This window comes from Mastomys coucha, unplaced genomic scaffold (assembly GCF_008632895.1).
Source record: "Mastomys coucha isolate ucsf_1 unplaced genomic scaffold, UCSF_Mcou_1 pScaffold8, whole genome shotgun sequence".
In the NCBI taxonomy this organism is placed as follows: domain Eukaryota; kingdom Metazoa; phylum Chordata; class Mammalia; order Rodentia; family Muridae; genus Mastomys; species Mastomys coucha.
In genome coordinates this window covers 53,898,073-53,917,483 of record NW_022196914.1, presented here as the reverse complement: position 1 = coordinate 53,917,483, position 19,411 = coordinate 53,898,073, and the positions used below count along the sequence as shown (strand labels likewise).

The window sequence follows — 19,411 nt, the reverse complement described above, 5'->3', positions numbered from 1 at the left end:
TAAGCATGTTTTTTAGAGGAGGGTCTAAAATAACTTTTGAAGCTTCTCACTGAAATTGTTAGAAAAAAAAACAAAACGATAAAGTATATGCTCAGCACCGTAGAACAAACAAGTTCCAAAAAGAGATTAAATTAAAAAGGAAAAAAGATTGAGAATAAGAAAGGAAACAGACAAAACTTAGACAAAAATCTGAAACCAAACTTTGGTTACATGAAAAACATATTTCTTTTTAAGTCAGCAAATGTAGATTGTGTATGTATGTGTGTTTTCTTCTTTTTTGAGACAGGGTCTTTGACTGCCCTGAAGCTCACTATGTAGGTCTGACCCTGAGCTTCTCCCAGCTTGCATTTCTATCTTCTCAGTCCTTTTCCTCATGGTTAGCCTGGAGGGCTCCCCAGAAGTAAACCAATACAGCAGTCAAATAATACACTGGATAAAGTTAAGTAAAACCTAGTATTAGAAAGATCGTGTTAAAAATTCAAAGGAATCGTAAAGGTGTTATTAGGAAGAATATGTAAGTTTAATGGAATTTTGGTATATAGTCAGTATGAAAACTTTGGGTTGTAGCTTTGGGTGGAAGTGAACAATTTAAAATTGAAAAAATGTAAATGCCATCAGTGATTATTACAATATGAAAATAAAAATGAAATGTAAAACAATGCAGTTACCTACAGACCACCTGTCCTAGCATGCCTAATGCCCTATCCCCAGTAGCTCTGAACACATAAACACCAAAGTTTTGCTGAAATTATAGGGTGTCTAACTGGAGAGGTAGAGCATATTAATAGATTGGAAGACTTAAGAATGTTTATAGTATGTCAGAATGTTGGTCTGTTTTGTGTTACTGAAACAAAATGTCCAAAGCAGGGTCTTTTCAGTGCCAAGGAAAGGTAAGTTAGTAGTCTGAGCATGGTGCCACTCTAGGGAGAACATCAGAAAGACAGCTTTTGGTGGGTGCAGTAGTGTGTGAAAAGTGTGAAAAGATGATGGTGCAGTCAGTCAGGCCCTCAGCTGAAGGAAGAGTCTTTTACCAGGCACACTCTCTTAAAGGGCTTTACCAAACCTCCATTACCGACCACCCCGGGAACAAGTTTGTAATGGATGAACCTTTGGGGCTAGGGAGCATGTTAGCAGTGCCATTACAATTTATTTTTTATTTAAAGTGAATACTTAATAAAACTATTTGTCATGTATTTTATATTGTATAAGTGCAAATTTGAACTACTTAACTTTTTATATAATTTGCCAAATTTTGGTGAGAACTGGTAGGATCTGCTGTTATATTTTTAAAGAGTATTATATATTGTTAAGTATATTTTGCTATGTTGTATCAATCTCTGGAACTTACTCTTACTAAAAGAAATTTTGTGTCCTTTGACCAAAATCTTCCCTATGCTCCAAGTCCCTCCCTTCTACATGAGTTAGTACCATTCTACTCCTTAGTAGAGGCTGAATGGCATTTTTATATGCGTCTGTGTGCATATCTGTGCTTTTCATTTGTCTTGTTGAACACACATTCATCCCATCTCTTCACTATTGTGAATAATGCTGAGTTAACATTAGACACACATATCTCAGCATACTGCTGGCACGTCCTTTGTGCATACACCTAGATGTAGGACTGGAAGACTATGTGGTCTGTTTTTACTTATCTGTGGAGCTACCATAATAGTTAACACTAAAGTGTTCCCACAGCAGTGTACAAAACCTCCCCTTTCTTTAGTTCCTTTCCAGTATTTGTGACCTTTTGCCTTTGTGAATATCCAATTAAATAGGGTAAGATGATACCTGATTGTGGGTTTGATTTACTTTCCCGTTTGATTAGTGATATAGAACAATTTTCATATGCCAATTAGCCATATGTCCCGTTTCCTTAGGTCTTTTGCCAGTTTTTTCTTAACTTGGCATCTCCTATTTGGATACTAATCTTTTGTGAGATATGTGGCAGGGAATCAAATCCAGGATCTTTGGATGCCACTCAGATACCTTGTTACTGGCCTGCAGTCTCAGCCCTCTCACTGTACAATCTTGGCCTTGATCTTTGGATCTGCCTTGTTGGCATCCTGAGTAACTAGGGTTACAGGTGAATGCTGCAATAACCATTTCAGTCTTGGCTGGTGTATTAAGAAGCTCTGATGAGGTGGAGAGATGGGTCAGCGATTAAGAATGCTTACTACTTTTTCAGAGGATCTTACTTTGGTTCCCTGCACCCATAGTGGGTGGCTTATAACCAACCATTTGTAACTCCAACTCCAAAGGATCTAATGCCCTCCACTGTCACTTTAGCACACACACATGACACATACACACAGAAAAAATACATATGTATACATAAACACATAAAAGTAAGGCTTTTAAAAAAGTTCTTGATAATTCCTTATCATTGAACAAACATTCCCATTGCCTAAAAAAAGTTACATTGTACTTAACAGTGTCAGTAAGTCTATTCACACATCTGTGCTGGCATTTGCTTTACTGAAGAATCCGAAGTTACATTCTCCTAATATCTTAACAATGCACAGAAATACCATAATAACTTCTTACAAAATGCAGTATCCTAGCAATGATGTACTTAAGGAGTTCTGTGCCAGAGAATTTGTATTTATAAATTTGTTTTACTCTGTTGGCTACCAAAACTGACACACACCTTTTTCCATGTTAAAACAGGCTCTGTTTTCTCTCTAGCCTTGAAATTCCAAACAAAACTGTCATTGTTTTTAGCACATAACCCAGCTGAACAGGGCTCCTCTAACATCTTCAAGTTTTCCAAGTTAGGAAAAGATGTTAAGAGAGGATTGTGGCTTAGTGCCTTGAGTACAATAAAATACAATAAATGATTAGCTGAGCTTTCTAGCAATTGGCTGCAGCATTGTAACTGCTAAGTTCAAAAGTCTACAGAGCAGCAGAGGAAACGTGGTGCATAAAGCATGTTTATATTGTTTGTGAAGGAGGAGACAGACACATAACTAATCCAACAGCACTTCAGATGACGGAGGTATTGTTTTGCCTTTAATCTTCTAGGTGGGGATGGGAGGATGGAAGAAGGTAGAAAGGGAAGAATGGGAAGGACAGATTCCCATGTCAGAAGGTTTCAGCGCTGTTGTTAAGTCACTCAGTTTAAAATCACTAACTTCTCTTCTAGAGCAGGATGCAAGTAGTGTTCTTTATTTTAGCATTAAGCCTGGTATATTACACCCATAAAATGTTTGAGGAATGAGTAAAAGATTTCCCCCTTTTCTCTCTGAAGATTTCCATGGAGAATGATTATTTGGGGCCTCGAAGAATTGAGAGTCTACAGAAAGAAGATGCTGACTGGCAGCGGAAAGCTCACATGGCTGTTTTGTCTATTCAGGATCTCACTGTCAAATATTTTGAAATAACAGCAAAAGCTCAGAAAGGTAAGCTTTAAGACTCCTAAGGCATTTTTGAAGATGAGTAGTTAACTCTTTATATGTTTAGAATAATTGTATAGTAGAGTTTGGACAGTCAGTCAGTGCCAAGGTATATGTGTGTACCATACCCACTCGATAGAAAAAGCTCGAGAGAGCTGTTGTGGGGTAGCCACCAAGAAGACTGCTTGGACATGGATTTAAGTGTTTATTACCCACCTGGTAACTACACTGGGTGTTTGAAATCTGAGTCTTTCTCAGGATGAGCTTTTAAGCACAAAACTATGTTATGTTTACATACATCAGTTAACAGTTTTAGTTAGCCAGAAGCGGAACTACAGAAGCCAAAAAGCAAGATCAGTACATTTAGAAACTGTCCCAGAACTATGATTTTGATGGATTAGGTCTTTGTTTTTATTTGGCAGGTACTATTGTCTGTGTGCTTGAGTTTATGGTCTGGATGGTACTTCTACCATGTAGTCAGTTTTGGTAAGGTCTAGGGGCCTACTAAGGTCTGAGGCCCTGTTAAAAATACAGAAACAGACACAGTAAGGTCATTTAATCTTGGATAAAGCTAATGAATGGAGAAACACTATTGAAACAATTTCCCATGTTATATGCAAACAAGTGATTTTTTATAGAACTAAACCTCACAGACTTGATTTTAAAATGTATCTTTGTTAAAATAGACTGTTTACCCCATAGTGCGCTCTACTTTATTGATCTTACAGTTGCTTTGCTATTTGAGTACAATTTTAAAAGATGGTCAGAAAATTTAAAATGGCAGAAATATTTTTGATGTAAAACAGACAAGGGATATTTTGTTTGAGACCTTAAATTAAGGACCAAGAAGATGCTGAGTAGAAAACTAAAGCTCCTCTTGCTAGTGTATTCCTTGTTGTCACAGTCCATGTTAAAAAAGATTCTTCCTCTTGTGGCAGTTTAGACTAACAGTGAATCCAAAACACTTGTTTTCCCGTGTCTCCATTTGCAGTCTTTTGTCTTTCCCTAACAAAGGATTTTGCTTTGTATTTATTGAAGAGCACAGAAAACATGATATGAGAAAGAAAGGATTCTAAAAAATGTATAAGAGGTGTTTTACTGATTCAAGCTCCCCCAAGATAGTACTCACAACTGCATACATGTCACTGACCTCCATCCACATGCGGTTCCAACAGTGTGGTGGACCTTTGGTTTCTTTAATATTGATTTCAACCTTTTGTTGCCTGCTTTCAGCAAATGATCACCACAACACATACATACATTATTCTGGATGAGGGGCATGGCAGTGTATATAGTTTTAAGATCAAAGCTATGCATTTAGCTTACTGTACAACATGACTACATGGAAAATTCAAGGTCTAGTAATGGTGGTTTCATTGTTTTCTTAATGGCAAGTTAGATAGCCTGAGCACACAGTAGGGAAATAAATTGAACATAGTCTAAAATGAGCTTAAGGCGTGCTATTTAACATGATTTCAGGGTCTGGCAAAAAGTAAACGTTATTTTTAGAAAAAGCTATTCCCTCAGAGCCACTAAGAACAGCAGTGACTATAGCAACAAAGCTTAGAGAGACCAAGAAAAGGGAGCAGAACTTCTAAGGAAGCAAATTCCTTATCTGTCAGAACAGGAACGTGTGATTTTTAAATACTGTAAGTCAAGAAGTAGCAGTATTTGTAAAGTAAGCACCAGAGGTAGTTTTATAGCTGGCTGTATTTGAGTATCAGTGTAGGAGTGGAGAAGGTAAGCATAAGGAATTGACTTACAGTTACTTTTTAAGAGGCATGTAAATTATTAATGAACGTATTTTTTAAAGAAAGAAGTTCTGGTGTTGGAGAGATGGCACAGCAGTTATGAGCAATGGCTGCTCTTCCAAAGAACCCAGATCAATGCCCAGCACCCACCTAGTGGCTCACAACTTTCTGTTAACTCCAGTTCCAGGGAATCCAATGCTCTTTTCTGGTCTCCAAGACCACATGGGCACCAAGTACACATGGCGTGCACAGGCACACATTTAGGCAAAACACCTGCACATATAAATAAAACTAAAATAAAGGATTTCTGAAAACTTTAAAGCAAAGCTTACTAAGTTCTATATTGTAAAAGGTAGACAAACGCTACAAAATTAATCACTTTTGTAAGTATAGTGAGATTATCCCATGTTGTGTGTCCCACATTGTACTTTGAGCTAGTCAAATCCCCAGCTTCTGTCATTTGTTAAAGTGTGACTGGCATAAGGATCTGTAGTTCTTTTAAGGTTTCAGGAGGCACCACTGCCAGTGCTCCTATCTGTGATAAAGCATTTTCAAAAAGAGAGTTTATTTGTTATGTATATGCATGTCTGTGTGGTTATATGGATGTGATTGCAGGTGCTCATGGAGGCCCAAGGCATTGCTCTCTTGGAGATGGCATTTTTGTCTCTATGAGCTGTCTAATGTGGGTGCTGCTAATTGACTTCAGGTCCCCTGGAAGAGTTTGGGAGTTCATAATTGCTGAGCCATCTCTCCATTTCTGCTTTTTAAAATTGGAACATATTAGCTGTAGATCAGCGATGAGCATTTGATCCTTCTAGTTCTATTATCACAAACTAGGAAGCTCTTCCTTTGTGGGAAAGAAGAAGGCTGTGCTGCCTGTGAGGGCTGCTGCTCCCACCTGTATTCACATGTGGCTTTAGTTCTTCCTCTGGTCATCACAAAATTTCATAAATGTTATTAGGAATAAATAACATTAGGCCTCAAACTTAAAGATTCACCTACTCTATGTCCTGAGTGCTGGGATTAAAGGCATGCACCACTATTCAAGATAGCAGAGAATATATATTATTGAACTGTGCATTAAAGACACTAAGTTTAATTTATTGTTGGGTGGGTCAGTGAATATTTAGGGATTAGATTTAAACTAACATATACATGTATGCTATATATCTCTTTGTGCGCATGTGCACTCATTATGTTCACTCCTCCTCCCCCTTCCTAAATGTTAGTTTTGTTGATTAATTTCTTTTTTGTTCTTTTTTAAGACAGGATCTCTCTATGTAGCCTTGGCTGTCCTGTAACAAACTCACTATGTAACTCACCATACCCAGCCTCAATTTTCTTTTATTTTACAATTTATACATTTTTGATGTATGTGTATGTATGTGAATCTATGAATTTATGTAAATCACATGTGTACAGAATCCCGAGGAAGCCAGAATAAGGGCATTTAATTCTCCTGAACTGGTTAAAACTGGTTAAAACTACTGTGTGGATGTTGGGAACCAAATGCAGGTCCTTTGCAGGACCAGTAGACATGCTTACCTTCTCAGCCATCTCCCCATCCCATGGAGTAGGTTGTTTCTTTGTTTTGTTTGAGACAGTGTCTTACTATGTAGCTTTGGCTGTTCAGAAATTCAGAATGTAGACCTAGCTGGCCTCAAACTTGAAGATTTACTTGTCTCCTGAGTGCTGGGACTAAAGGCATGTACCACTACATGATAACAAGAGAAAGCATGATATTTGGACTATGTGATAGAGACATTAAGTATAATTTATTGTGGAGGTCAGTGAAATCTAAGGCTTTATAGTTCTTCAGTGTCTAGTAGTTTTGTGCCTTAATATTTGTACGAAACTACTGTTAACAGCTGTGTATGATCGGATGCGAGCAGATCAGAAGAAATTTGGCAAAGCATCATGGGCAGCAGCTGCTGAGCGAATGGAAAAACTCCAGTATGCAGTTTCTAAAGAGACTTTGCAGATGATGAGAGCAAAAGAGATTTGTCTGGAACAGAAGAAACATGCACTAAAAGAAGAGGTAACAAAAGCTATCATTAAAATTTTAGAAAATATAAAATATTAAGATTTGCATAAATAAGATTCTTGATTTTGGTAAACATCTTATTTACTATTTTTTTATAACACCGTTTTGATTACATTGTCAGTTAATTTTATGTGCTTTGTGTGTGTGTATACCTATGTGCATGTTTGTGTAAGTGTTGGTATACATGTGCAGATGTAGATGTGTGTGTTTGTATGTGTATGCATGTGTATGCATGAGGCCTTGGGTGTCATTCCTCATATGATCACTTTGAGGAAAGATCTTTCTCTGCCCTTTATTTGTCAATTAAGCTGGGTTGGCCAACTCAGGTATCCAGTTTCCCTGTCTCTTTAGTGCCTATGACATCATGCTTAGCATGTTTAGTGTCTTTCTGATGCTGTGATAAAATATAGACCAATAGCTAAGGGGAGGAAAGGGATTATTTGGTTTACTTCCAGGTCACAGTTCATCACTGAGGAACACCAAGGCTTCTAGCAAACCTGTTTGCTGGCTTGTTCTCTCAACTGGCTTAGGCTCATGTTCAGCTACCCAGGACCACCTGCTCAGGGGTTCGGCCCAGTGTGCTAAGGTCTCCAACATCTGTTAACAGTCATTATAGCCCTTGATGGATATTCACAGACCAACATGATAAAGACAGTTACTCAACTGAGATTCTTTACAAGTTGTTCTAGGCTGTGTCAGGTTGACAGTTGATAATTAGGCACTAGTTGTCTTAGGCACTTTTTATAGCTGTGCTAAGACACCATGACCAAGGCATGGTTCTCGAGGCGTAGGGACTATGACCATTACAGCAGGGAGCATAGTTGCAGGCAAGCATGACACTGGAGCAGTAGCTGATGGCTTACATTTCAATTGGAAAAGAAGCTCAAGAGCCAACTGGGAATGGTGATAGTCTTGAAACTTCACAACCCATTCCCAGTGACATAAGTCCTCCAACAAAGACTCACATCCTAATCCTTTGCAAACAGTTTACCAACTGGGACCAAGCACTTAAACTTGAGAGGACTTGGTGGACATTATCAGGGGCCCATTCTCATCTAAACCACCATACTTTGTACCCCATTTTTATACCGTTTTTATGGGATAATGTTTAGCAACCACTTAAAGATTATCTATCACCTGTGAAGATCTGGACACATGATATTTCATAGTAGCTTTTTGTTTAATAGTGAATAGCATACACTGAGGTAAAAAAAAAGGCCAATGGAGCTTTATTGCTTATTGAAAGAAAAGTTTCTTTTTTTTTTTTTTCTTTTTTCTTTTGTTTTTGTTTTTGTTTTTGGTTTTTTTTTGGTTTTTTGAGACAGGGTTTCTCTGTAGCTCTGGCTGTCCTGGAACTCACTCTGTAGACCAGGCTGGCCTTGAACTCAGAAATCCACCTGCCTCTGCCTCCCAAGTTCTGGGATTAAAGGCGTGCACTACCACTGCTCGGCTTGTTTTTGTTTTTTTGAGACATGATTTCTCGGTGCAACTCTGACTGTCTTGGAGCTTGCTCTGTCAACCCACTGCCTTGAACTCAAACCTCCACCTGCCCCTGCCTCCTGAGTGCTGGGAATAAAAGCGTGGGCCACCACTGCCCAGCTGAAAAAAAATTTTGTTGGCAAAATTTTAGAAAGAGTCTTGAGGCAGTAGAACAGTGTTGGAAGTGGCCCTCTCCAGGCCACATGCTGTTACCTTTTACGTCAGGAACAGAGCAGGGTTGGGCTTAGTTCTCTTGACTGTCTTCATTAAGAAAACATTGATGCCTCTTTCCCCATCTCCTGTTTTTACATGTCCAAGGACAGCACTGACTGACCTTCTGTTGGTGCCTGGTGATTTGCTTAAAAATGTTAAGGATGTTTGATTCATTTATTTACCTCCTCAATCATTATTTCAAGTTCCCTGCTTTATGATTACACTAGGTTGTTTGATATTTAATAATTATTAATTTATTTAATCAGCTTTAGCATATTTATTGAGCAGTTACCCCTAAACTATTTTTCTCATAAGAATAGTCAGTGCTCTTACCTGCTGAGCCATCTCGCCAGCCCCCCTCTTATGTTTTCTTGTTGTTAGGTAAAATTGGGCTTTGTCTGGGACGATTTACATTTGTATTCAATCTCTGAAGGATTTCAGCCCCATCCCTTATTTCCCCGAGGCATTTCTACTGCAGTCTCCCTTTATTGAGCTGGTTCTTTCTTGTTGGTTTTTTTTTTTTTTTGGCTGTTTGGATTTTCCTTTAAAGTTAGCCTGTTTATTGCTTGTGAGGTAGACTTTACTTTCATCTCATTACTTAGTGTTGATATGATCTGTCTACTCCTGAGCTGTTCTGCCAATACAGGGTGCCAAAGGCAAAGACACCTGACCTCCAACATTAGTAAGTACAGCTTTTTATAAGTAGACCTCCAGTGTAGAGAAGAGGCTGAACTAGAGGTCTAGAGTTTGTGTCTGTGTTGTCATTTTCTCTAAGCCACATCCATGATTGTAATAGTCTGCTTTTATGTGTCTGCATTATGTGTCTGAATTCTTCAGAGCATTTAAAAAAATTGTCGGTTAGTCATTCTTGCCTAGTTTATGCTTGTATGTATAATATAGGTATTGTGCTTTATATGTATTTAACTGTGATGTACTGTCAGTTTTAATAGCTGTAATTTAAGGTGTCTACATTACTCATGAGAAAAAGAACACATGTAAAATATTAAACCCATTCCAAGCAGATGCTTTCCCTTGACGTCTTTGTAATATAGCCCTACCCATGATTTTAGATTAATAGAGACTTATTTTTATTTGTTTTTGAAACAAGGTCTTTGTAATCCTGGCAGGCCTGAAATTTACCTTGTACAAACAACAGAGGCTGGCTTCCTGAGTGCTGGAGATTCGTTCTTTAAAAAAAAAAATGTCAGTATTGCATTTTGAAATGGGAGGAGACAGGAAGAGAAAGGACCAAGTAATCCAGCTCTAAACTTTTTGTGTTGTCTGAGGAAGATACGGAAGTAGAAGAAATTACCTGTTGGAATGTAAAATTGTAGCTCAAACAACCCACTATGTTTATTTACTTAGGTTATTTTAAAAACAAAATTCTTGATAATAAAATTAAAAGATTAAAGAATTAATATAATTAGGAATGCTTTTCATGAGGATAATGATGAACTTGAAATACATTTTCCAAATTAACACTTAGATATTGATAATCTCTTGAGCAATACTCTATTTGGCATTTTAATTTTATTCACATTTAAGATTGTGGTGGCTTGAATACTGGTGGTCCCCACAGGACACATTTGACTGCTTAGTCATCTAGAAGGAACACTACTTGAGAAGGGTTAGGACTTAACTAGAAGCTATCCAGAAGGAAATGCTTTCTTTTATAAAAGTTGCCTTGGTCACAGTGTCTCTACACAGCAATAGAACATTGACGAAGACAAAGATTAAGCACTATTTCTTTTTGTTTGATTTTGAGTTAAACTTAGGCTATTTTCTTTATAGTTACTAATTGAAGTAGAAGATACTAAAGTTACGATGCCATTAAGAAACCAGTTATAGAAAGTACAGTTGAGTTATCAGAGTGCTTCTGTCTTCTGGTTCCCAGAAGATGCATAAGAAAACTCCAGAAAGGACCCCACCTTCATGTAAAAAGCTTTCTTAACAGCATTTTCTCTTTCACATCAGAAAATTTAAGCTAATGGGTTTTTTTATTTCTGAGTATATATATTTTCTCTCTCTCTCTCTCTCTCTCTCTCTCTCTCTCTCTCTCTCTCTCTCTCTCTCTCTGTGTGTGTGTGTGTGTGTGTGTGTGTGTGTGTGTGTGTGTGTGTGTGTGTATTGAAGCCAACTCATTTATTTCTTTCGGTTTTTCCTAAAAGGATGTAGGCAAGTTATATTTCTCTATTTCAGTTTTACTTTAGGACATGGAATATTGAACACTATCATGAATAGTTAAGATCTTGATGGCACTGTCCATCAGAACATCTCACAATGAAGGTAGTAAGCACATTTTTATTTTAATAAAAATACCACTTAAAGCTAGTAGCTGCCATGCTGAACAGAACAAGTTCGTGGGTCTCAGTTCTGCAAACTTACTCCTTTCTTCTTGAGAAAATGGTGATGTGTAGTTCCTATGTGTCATAATGCCTGCATAGAAAGAGAATGCAATGTAGAGCACAATACTACTGTAAATCTGATAGGCATTTTGTGTAAGTATTATGGAAGGGACTACAAAGAGGAGAAAGATACAATTCTTGTGCCTTAGCTGTTTACCCACTTTAAGATTTCAATGGTCACCAAAGGAAGCTATGGAGATTGCTATCAGAAGGCATTTTGTGTATGGGCCTTGTCAGAGAGCTCTAACCCCAAGGAGTGAGCTTATATGGTAAAGAGACTGGGTTTGTAATATCTTTTCCTCTTTTTTTTTTTTCATTATTTATATTTTTTCCACTTTTATTCCTGGGGATTAAACCTAGGATCTCATAGATGCTAAGTAAGTATTCTACCACTGAGCCTTTTTAAAATAAACATCTATACTTTTAGAAAATATTCATAGGACCAAAGAAGAGAGGAGGGCACCTCTTGCACATAAAGGAGAAAAACAAAGCATAAAAAAAAAACCTATCATAAAACAGTGAAAAAAGCTATAATATAACTCACCACAAAGCAACCTGTCAATGTCTACAGCACGGTTTGCTCACATTTAGGGAAACAATGTATTACCACCCTAGCACAAATGTCAGTGGTTCTTCTTCTCAATTCAAAAGCAGATGCTAAGTTTTAGAGTTCCCTTTCCACACAACAAACATGCTTGGTTTTTGTTTTTCCCTTATGTGTAAGAGGTGCCCTCCTCTCTTCTTTGGTTCTATGCATATTTTCTAAACTTATAGATGTCTTCTGCCCCTCACTCCCCCATAGTGGAAACTAAACCTTGATGGTGGTGTTGTTTAAGCAAGCCATCACTTTTATGGCTGAGCTGTTCCCAGCTCCCTAACATGTTTAGTCTAAGATAAATGTCTCAGTAAGTTGTCAGATTGACCTTGAACAAATTCTTTACCAGGCTGGCCTAGAATTGATCTAACAGCTTCACCTCCTGAGTAGCTAGGCCTGTGCCACTAGGCCTGTGTTCTCCAGGTGACCCTCAGACTCCTGGCCTTAGGTGGTCTTCTCTGCATTATCAGTTCCACACCTAGCTCAGGAATATGATTTTCCTTTTTTACTTATTTCATTCACTCATTTGATTATTTGTTTTGTTATTTTCTGTGGCCCTGCCTCTCTTGGAAGTCACTCTGTAGACCAGGCTGACCTCAAACTGATTCCCCTGTCTCTGTCTCCCAGGCACTGGGATTAAAAGAGTGTGCCACCACTGCCTGGCACTCATTTCTTTCCTAAAGCAGTTAATGATGTTATTTTTACTGCAGATGCAAAGTTTACAGGGTGGTACAGAAGCTATAGCTCAGTTGGATCAGCTAGAATCTGACTACTATGATCTGCAACTTCAGTTGTATGAAGTACAGTTTGAAATCTTGAAGTGTGAAGAGTTATTACTAACTGCACAGTTGGAGAGCATCAAAAGACTTATATCAGGTATGGCATGCATTTAACTGATGGTTCATCTAGAATCAGAATCACTTTTGCCTGTGTGGTATGTGGTATGTGGGAGAGTGAGGAGTGTCTTTATTGAATACTTACTGTGTACCAGACACTGCTAAACATTTTGCATAATTTAGTCTGAGGTCTATTTCCTTACCCTTTAATCACTACTTAATGAAGAATCTCGTTCTTAACCACCACTTATGTAACAGAAAAGAGAGATGAAGTGGTGTACTATGACACTTACGAAAGCATGGAGGCCATGCTGGAGAAGGAAGAGATGGCAGCATCTGTGCATGCACAGAGGGAAGAGCTACAGAAACTGCAGCAGAAGGCACGCCAGCTGGAAGCAAGAAGGGGCCGTGTCTCAGCCAAGAAAGCCTACCTCAGAAATAAAAAGGTATCGAAGTCTTGTTTTTATACTTTTATACTTGATTCATGTCTAATAATTCAAATTGTAATATGATTTGCCATTATTACTGTTCTGAGGGTGACTTGCTAATGGACACAGCTTCTGCATCCCTGCAGGAGAGGTTCTGATGTCAGTATCCTAGCCTTACTTAGTGAGGTTGGGTGTTAACAGAGGGAACTGAGTGGTCTGTGGTAAAGGAGAAAGGAGCTAGTCCTCATTAGCTCTTGTGCTTCTAATTAAAACAAGTCACATAGACTTTGCTGTGGTCCTTCTAAGTTTTATACATTTTATATTCTAGGAAATTTGCATTGCAAAACACCATGAAAAGTTCCAGCAGCGTTTTCAGAGTGAAGATGAATATAGAGCCCATCATACAGTACAAAGAGTAAGTAAAGGACTCCTGGGGCCATAGAACAAAACCACTTGTGTGCACTTGCCACCATCTGTAACCTCAGGCTTTTCCACTGTTTACTTTCTTTCTAGAAATAATGACTGAGTTTTCTATATGAATAAATGCCTAGACCGGTTGCCTTGGCTCTATTCTTCGACTAGCCCATAACTTAATTATCCTGTTTATTCTTTTTCTGTGTGCCACGTGACTGGTCGCCTTATGGATTTTAGACAAGTGTCTCCTCAAGAGTTCCTCTTTTGCTCCTGACTCTGTTCCCAGAAATCCTCTCTCTGTGTACCAGAACTTCCACTTTCCTATTTCCTGCCTAAGCTAATAGACCAAAGACATTTTATCAACAGGAAATACTTCTATACAGTATAAGAGATTCTCTCTACACTTGTGTCTGAAAAGGGTAAATATTGAGAGTATTAGAATTATGTCACTAGATGTTAGTTAGCAACTGTGTTTGTTTGAATGAATGAATAATGAGTTTTAGGCAAAAAATAAATTGTACATGTGAGAGTTCTTATGTGTCCCTCTCAGCTGCACCTCCCTCTTTCTATTACTATTATGGTTGTACCTGTGTTACAGTTAGTAGCAGTAGTGTTGGCACATTGTTGCTGTCCAAAGTCTGTTTATTGTATTGAAGTTCTTTCCTGGTATTGTGAAATCAAGTGCAAAATGACATGAATCTGTGACTAGAGAATCAAACATTAATTTTGCTGCCCTTATGTATGTTTGGAATATACACATGTAGCATATTCAGGTTGACTTATTTCACTTAATAATGCAGATTTAAAGTTTTGATTGTTGCACACTAAGATAAGATTATATTGTTTTAAGAAACTGCCAGGCTGTTCTACAAAGTAAATGTACTAGTGTGCACTTACCCATCAATAAATGAGAACTCTATATTGTTAAACCCTGTTCAGCTTTTTGCTGTTTTCAGAATGATAGCTCTTGTAATAGGTAGAGTAGTATCTCACTAGTTTTAGTTTACGTTCCCAAATGACATGGTGCTGAACATGGTTTTCTATGATCATCAGATTCCTTGATCAGTGTTTTTGATACTTTTTGACAGGACGTCATAGAGCATGGCCTTAAATTTGCTATATAGAGAACCTCCTCATTCCCCCTCCCAGATGTACAACTACTCTGGCTTTTATCATTATTGAGTTTTTTAAAAGAGTCTTTTATCAGATTTTTTTTTTGGTATTTTCCTTAGTATATGGTTATTCCTAACAGTGAACCCAAGTTCCAAGTTCCTGTGTTGCATGCTATGGTGTGTCTGTGTAAGGCTTTTGTGCTTTACATTTTACACTTAGGTCTATGACCTGTTTTGAGTTAAGTTGTGTGGAAAGTCTAAGGTGTCTATGTCCACTTTTGGCATGTTCATGTCTGTTTGCCTCAGCACCACTTGTTGGACAAATTGCTTATGTTCCACTGCATTGCTTTTGCCCGTTAGTCAAAGGTCAGATGATCTTGTCTCCAAGGGTCTGTTTTTGGAGGCTGTTTTTTTAACCCTGGTCTTTTCCTTGCAGTCTGCCTAAAGTTTAGAATACCACAAGATAATTTGCAAGGTTTGAATTGGGACTCTTGATAAAATTGAGAAGAAGCAATCTATTTTTATTGAATTTTACTATTTACAAGTGTGGACTAAGTTTCTTATTTATCAGAATTTTATATTTTCATTTAATATAGTGGTAGATTTCATATAAGAAAGGATGGATAGAGGAACACCTTAGCCTATTCCAATTAGCGTAAAGCTCTGTCTTCTTACCATTAGGTGTGATGTCATGAGGAATCACTGCTGCCCTGCATTCCCAGGTTGCTGTATGTAACTAGTTTACTTTATGTGGGCTACATTAGGAATTTCCTTCCTTCCCATTACTGTAATGTATCATATTTACATACAGTGAGTCTGATAGCAGAGGGTTTTTCATATATCTATATATTAGTCAACAAAAGTAGCTTATAAATAACTGAGTACCAAAAATGCTAGGAAGGCTATTTTTTTGTACTCCATATTTTAAGGCTTCTTTTCTTTCTTTGGCATAACACTGAAGGTCAGTAAACCTAAGTTCATCTTTAGTTGGCACAGTTTAACTAGAGCTGTCCCTTATTATCACAATTAATCAGGAAATTAGTCATTTATCCTTAAGTTATATGACTGTCTTTCTCTTAGCGAGAAATAGCAAATTAATTAGTGCCCTTTCATTTCTAAGTCTGTGGGTCAGAAAGTGCTTTGTAGAGTTAGACAAGGAATCAGACAGGGTATGAGGGTGCTCCTACTCATTTATACTTAGTTACTAACATAAAATTTGTTCTTTCTTAAATGACCACTCCACAAAGAATTTTTTAAGGACAGAGAAAGAAATCAAAACCTACAGGAATCTCAGAGATAAATGTTATCTTAAAATTTGTCCAAACATCAGGGTTAGATCGAGCATGAGATGTGACAGAGGAAAATAGAAACAAAGTAAGTCATTGTAAAGCAAATATAGTCAGTTAAATGAGAGCTGCTTCAGATGTGTCCATTTTAAATTACCTCTAAAAAATTTGCACTCAAAAACATGCAATCTCCCCAATTGCATAATGCTGTAAGCTTACATTTTTGTGTTGGAATCATTCAGCTGTCCTTGCTACCATGCAGCCGGATGGATGCTCATATGTGTGGCTCATAAGCCACAGGTTGTGCATATCCAGAACCTTCGATTACAATTGATAATTGCCTCTCAAAGCCTCTTTTGAAGCTTAAGTTATCTTTGTTGGAATTTATTGGGTGATATATCATTTAAAATATAACTCCTAATACATTAACCATATTGTTGACAGTTTTTCATAGAAACCACGTAACTTTAAAAGTGCAGCTCTGAGGGAGTTTAACATCTAATATTAACTTTGAAAACCTGAAGAAAGAATGTGGTTTACTTGCTGACTAGTACCACCCTTGAACAAACCAGTAAATAAGAAATGGTCAGAAAACAAGTTGTGTTTTCCCATTAAAAACATCCTTCACTGATATGGTGGTACGTAACTATAATCCTAGCTTAGCAAATAAAGGCAGGAAGATCACTGGAAAATTGAGACCAGCATGGGTTACATAGAAAGATTCTGTCTTAAAAGCAAAACAACAAAAACATACTTACAATGGGCATGTGGCATATGCCTGTAATTTTAGCAGATAGATTCCTTCACAAGGATAGTTGGAAAAGCATTGAGCATTGAGACCACTGTTTAGATAAATGCTGGCAAGAGAGAAACTTTTTCATAGTTCTTCCCCTTTTCTGTTGAGTGTGCTATTCGGAGATACTACCCCTATATAGTATTGATATGAATATAGTATGAGATAATGAATAAGTCTGAGGCCCACCACTCATTGTTTATATTTGAACAGAAATCCAGTACTTTATCAGGTAGTGACCATTCTCCTGCCTTTTTTGTTGTGAATCTATTAGATGACCTATTTCCACATGGAAATTTTCAGTTCATGTTTTCTTCTAAACTTGTTCTTTCCATTTTGTGGTTGTTGTCACTGTTTGTGTTGCTAGAGATAAATAGAACTTATCGGCTTGTATGTGCCAGGGAAATGCTGTGCTCCTGGGCTGTGTCTCAGTGCGTGTGATGCCTTCAGGCTGTGTCTCAGACATACTCTTGTAGCTTTCAAGTCACAGCCATCACTAGCCCTGTGCAGTTTCTTTTCTTACTATATTCTAATGGGACAAAAATAACCTGAGCCTGCTCTGTCTTGTGCTCTCTACCCTAACATGCCCATTCTCAAGGTTCAAATGGTTTCCTGTGTTGTAAATGGTAGTCTTTTATATCATATCTATGTTTGGAAATTGATTGTTGGTATCCTGTTTTGTTGAGACAGGGTTTTACTGTTTTGCCCATACTGACTCAGAATGCCCATCACCCTCCTACCATGACCTCCAGGTGCCGTTTACAGGTGTGAGCCGCATGTTAATAGCTGGTATTTGCAGTGTTTAACACTCTCATTATTGAAAACAATACAAGTTATTGCTTATTTTCTGTTTCATCTAAATTTACTGCAGTGTGTTTTGTGATAAGGAATGGGGTGTTTAGAGGAACATCCTCACCAAAGCTGTCCTCTTACTGGTGAGACTTGAAGGGTTTCTCTGACATAAAGTGTCTTATTCTGTAGAGACACTGTCTCAGATGTACAATGATGGCTCACTGTTCCTCATTTTAGTCAAAATTGAATTGTATTTGGCAGTTATACACATCAAAATGTTACGTGAGGTTAATATTAACTTGTTACTTTGGAAGTTATCATTTTCTTCACAAACTTTGTGTTTTTAGGTAGTAGTTTTAAACTAGGAAGAACAAGTCAAGACTTACCTAATTAGGTTATCTGCCACCTATAAAGTGACCAAAGTGGCCTGGACAGTAAGCTTGTTATTGTCTAGGTTGGCTAATAATGGCTCTTTTGTGCCTTTTTTACTCTGGATACGTTTACTATTTTAGGTTCTTTCTGAGGTTTTTTTTTTTTTTTTTTTAAACCTTTTGATGTTAGTAAATATTGTTATTAAATTTTATTATCCAGATAGCCTATCATATCTTTTACTTTTTAATATCCTCACACCTAAAGATTATACCTAACTCACATTTTTATTTTAATTTTTTTTAAAGGTAAATTAAGAGTTCACAACAATCCCTCTGTCTTGGCTCCTCAAGTATTATAATTACAAATGTGTGTCAGTGGGCCTTGGCTGTGTGCACTCACATGCACTGGCATACATACATGTGGGAGCATGCTCCAATGCTAGAGCTCAGTTTCTGTTGTCTTTTTAGTTGTCTATGTCGGGGTCTTATTGCTCCCGTGGCTACACTGGCTGGCAGTAAGCTCCAGTAGTCTACTTGTTTGTACCTGCTTCCCCACATGACTTCTCAGTTCTCTTGTTTTGCAGTAAGCACTTTGCTGATTAAGCCATCTTTGCTCTTTTCCTTCTTTTCTCTTCCTTCCTGCCTTTCTTTTTTTGTTTGTTTGTTTTAAAACACCCCCGGGTCTTTTTTAGCCACCGCAGTCCTGGAATTTACTATGTAGACCAGGCTGTCCTTGAATCCAGAGACATTTCCTGTGTCTGCCTCTTGAGCACTGAGATCAAAGGTTTGTGCCACCACTCCCAGCCCACCTCTCACAGTCTTACGGAAACAAAGATCTTCTTATTGTGGGCTTTGATACCATCATCCAAGCACATACATGGAGAGCAGCTATTGTCAGGGCTGAGGTTGAGGAGCCCAGAGGTGAAAGGGTGAGAGAAAAGAGCTTAAGTCCTAGGTGAATTAGTCTGGGAGAGGTGGTTCCAGCTTTTGGTTTTGTGTATTGTTTTCAATATGACTGCTTCATGAGTTTGTGTGTCAGCCTTGAGCAGTGTAGCCCACGCAGTCGTCTCGCCAGCAAGAAGACACGCAGACACTAGGATCCTTCTGCAGCAAGCATTTATTGCATCATGAAGAGGAAGACCCCGAGCCAATAATCTGCTTATATACACTGCTTATATACACCACAGCGCAGCATGTCTGCCCATGATTGGCTGTTTGCTCATCACCCCATGTGACGGCCCCGGGATGGGCTGTGACTTGGTGCCTTTTCAGTCTACGCACATGTGCAAACAGTTGTTTACCAGGAGTCGACAGCGGATGTAGGCGCCATCTTGTCAAGGCGAATGCCTCTCCTGCTCTCCACATCTCCCCCTTTTGTTTTAGTTAAAAGGGGAGGCCAAATATAGCAAGTCAGAGAGTGCTTTTGTTCTGCCAGGGCCCCTGTCTTAGGTCATTCCATATCAAACCTGCAGCCTTACCCGTCATAGGATTACCGCCCCC

The 19,411-nt window shown here is 38.1% G+C and overlaps 1 protein-coding gene across 1 annotated transcript in view; it reads left to right on the top strand.

The window, feature by feature from the left end:
• Window positions 1-19,411, top strand: part of Jmy (junction mediating and regulatory protein, p53 cofactor) — a 60,500-nt gene that overhangs the window by 25,291 nt on the left and 15,798 nt on the right. Inside the window, exons 3-7 of the mRNA XM_031359813.1 lie at window positions 3,248-3,398; window positions 7,012-7,181; window positions 12,590-12,755; window positions 12,974-13,161; window positions 13,472-13,558. Of these exons, the coding sequence (XP_031215673.1) occupies window positions 3,248-3,398; window positions 7,012-7,181; window positions 12,590-12,755; window positions 12,974-13,161; window positions 13,472-13,558 (762 nt within the window). The remainder of the gene's footprint in view (window positions 1-3,247; window positions 3,399-7,011; window positions 7,182-12,589; window positions 12,756-12,973; window positions 13,162-13,471; window positions 13,559-19,411) is intronic.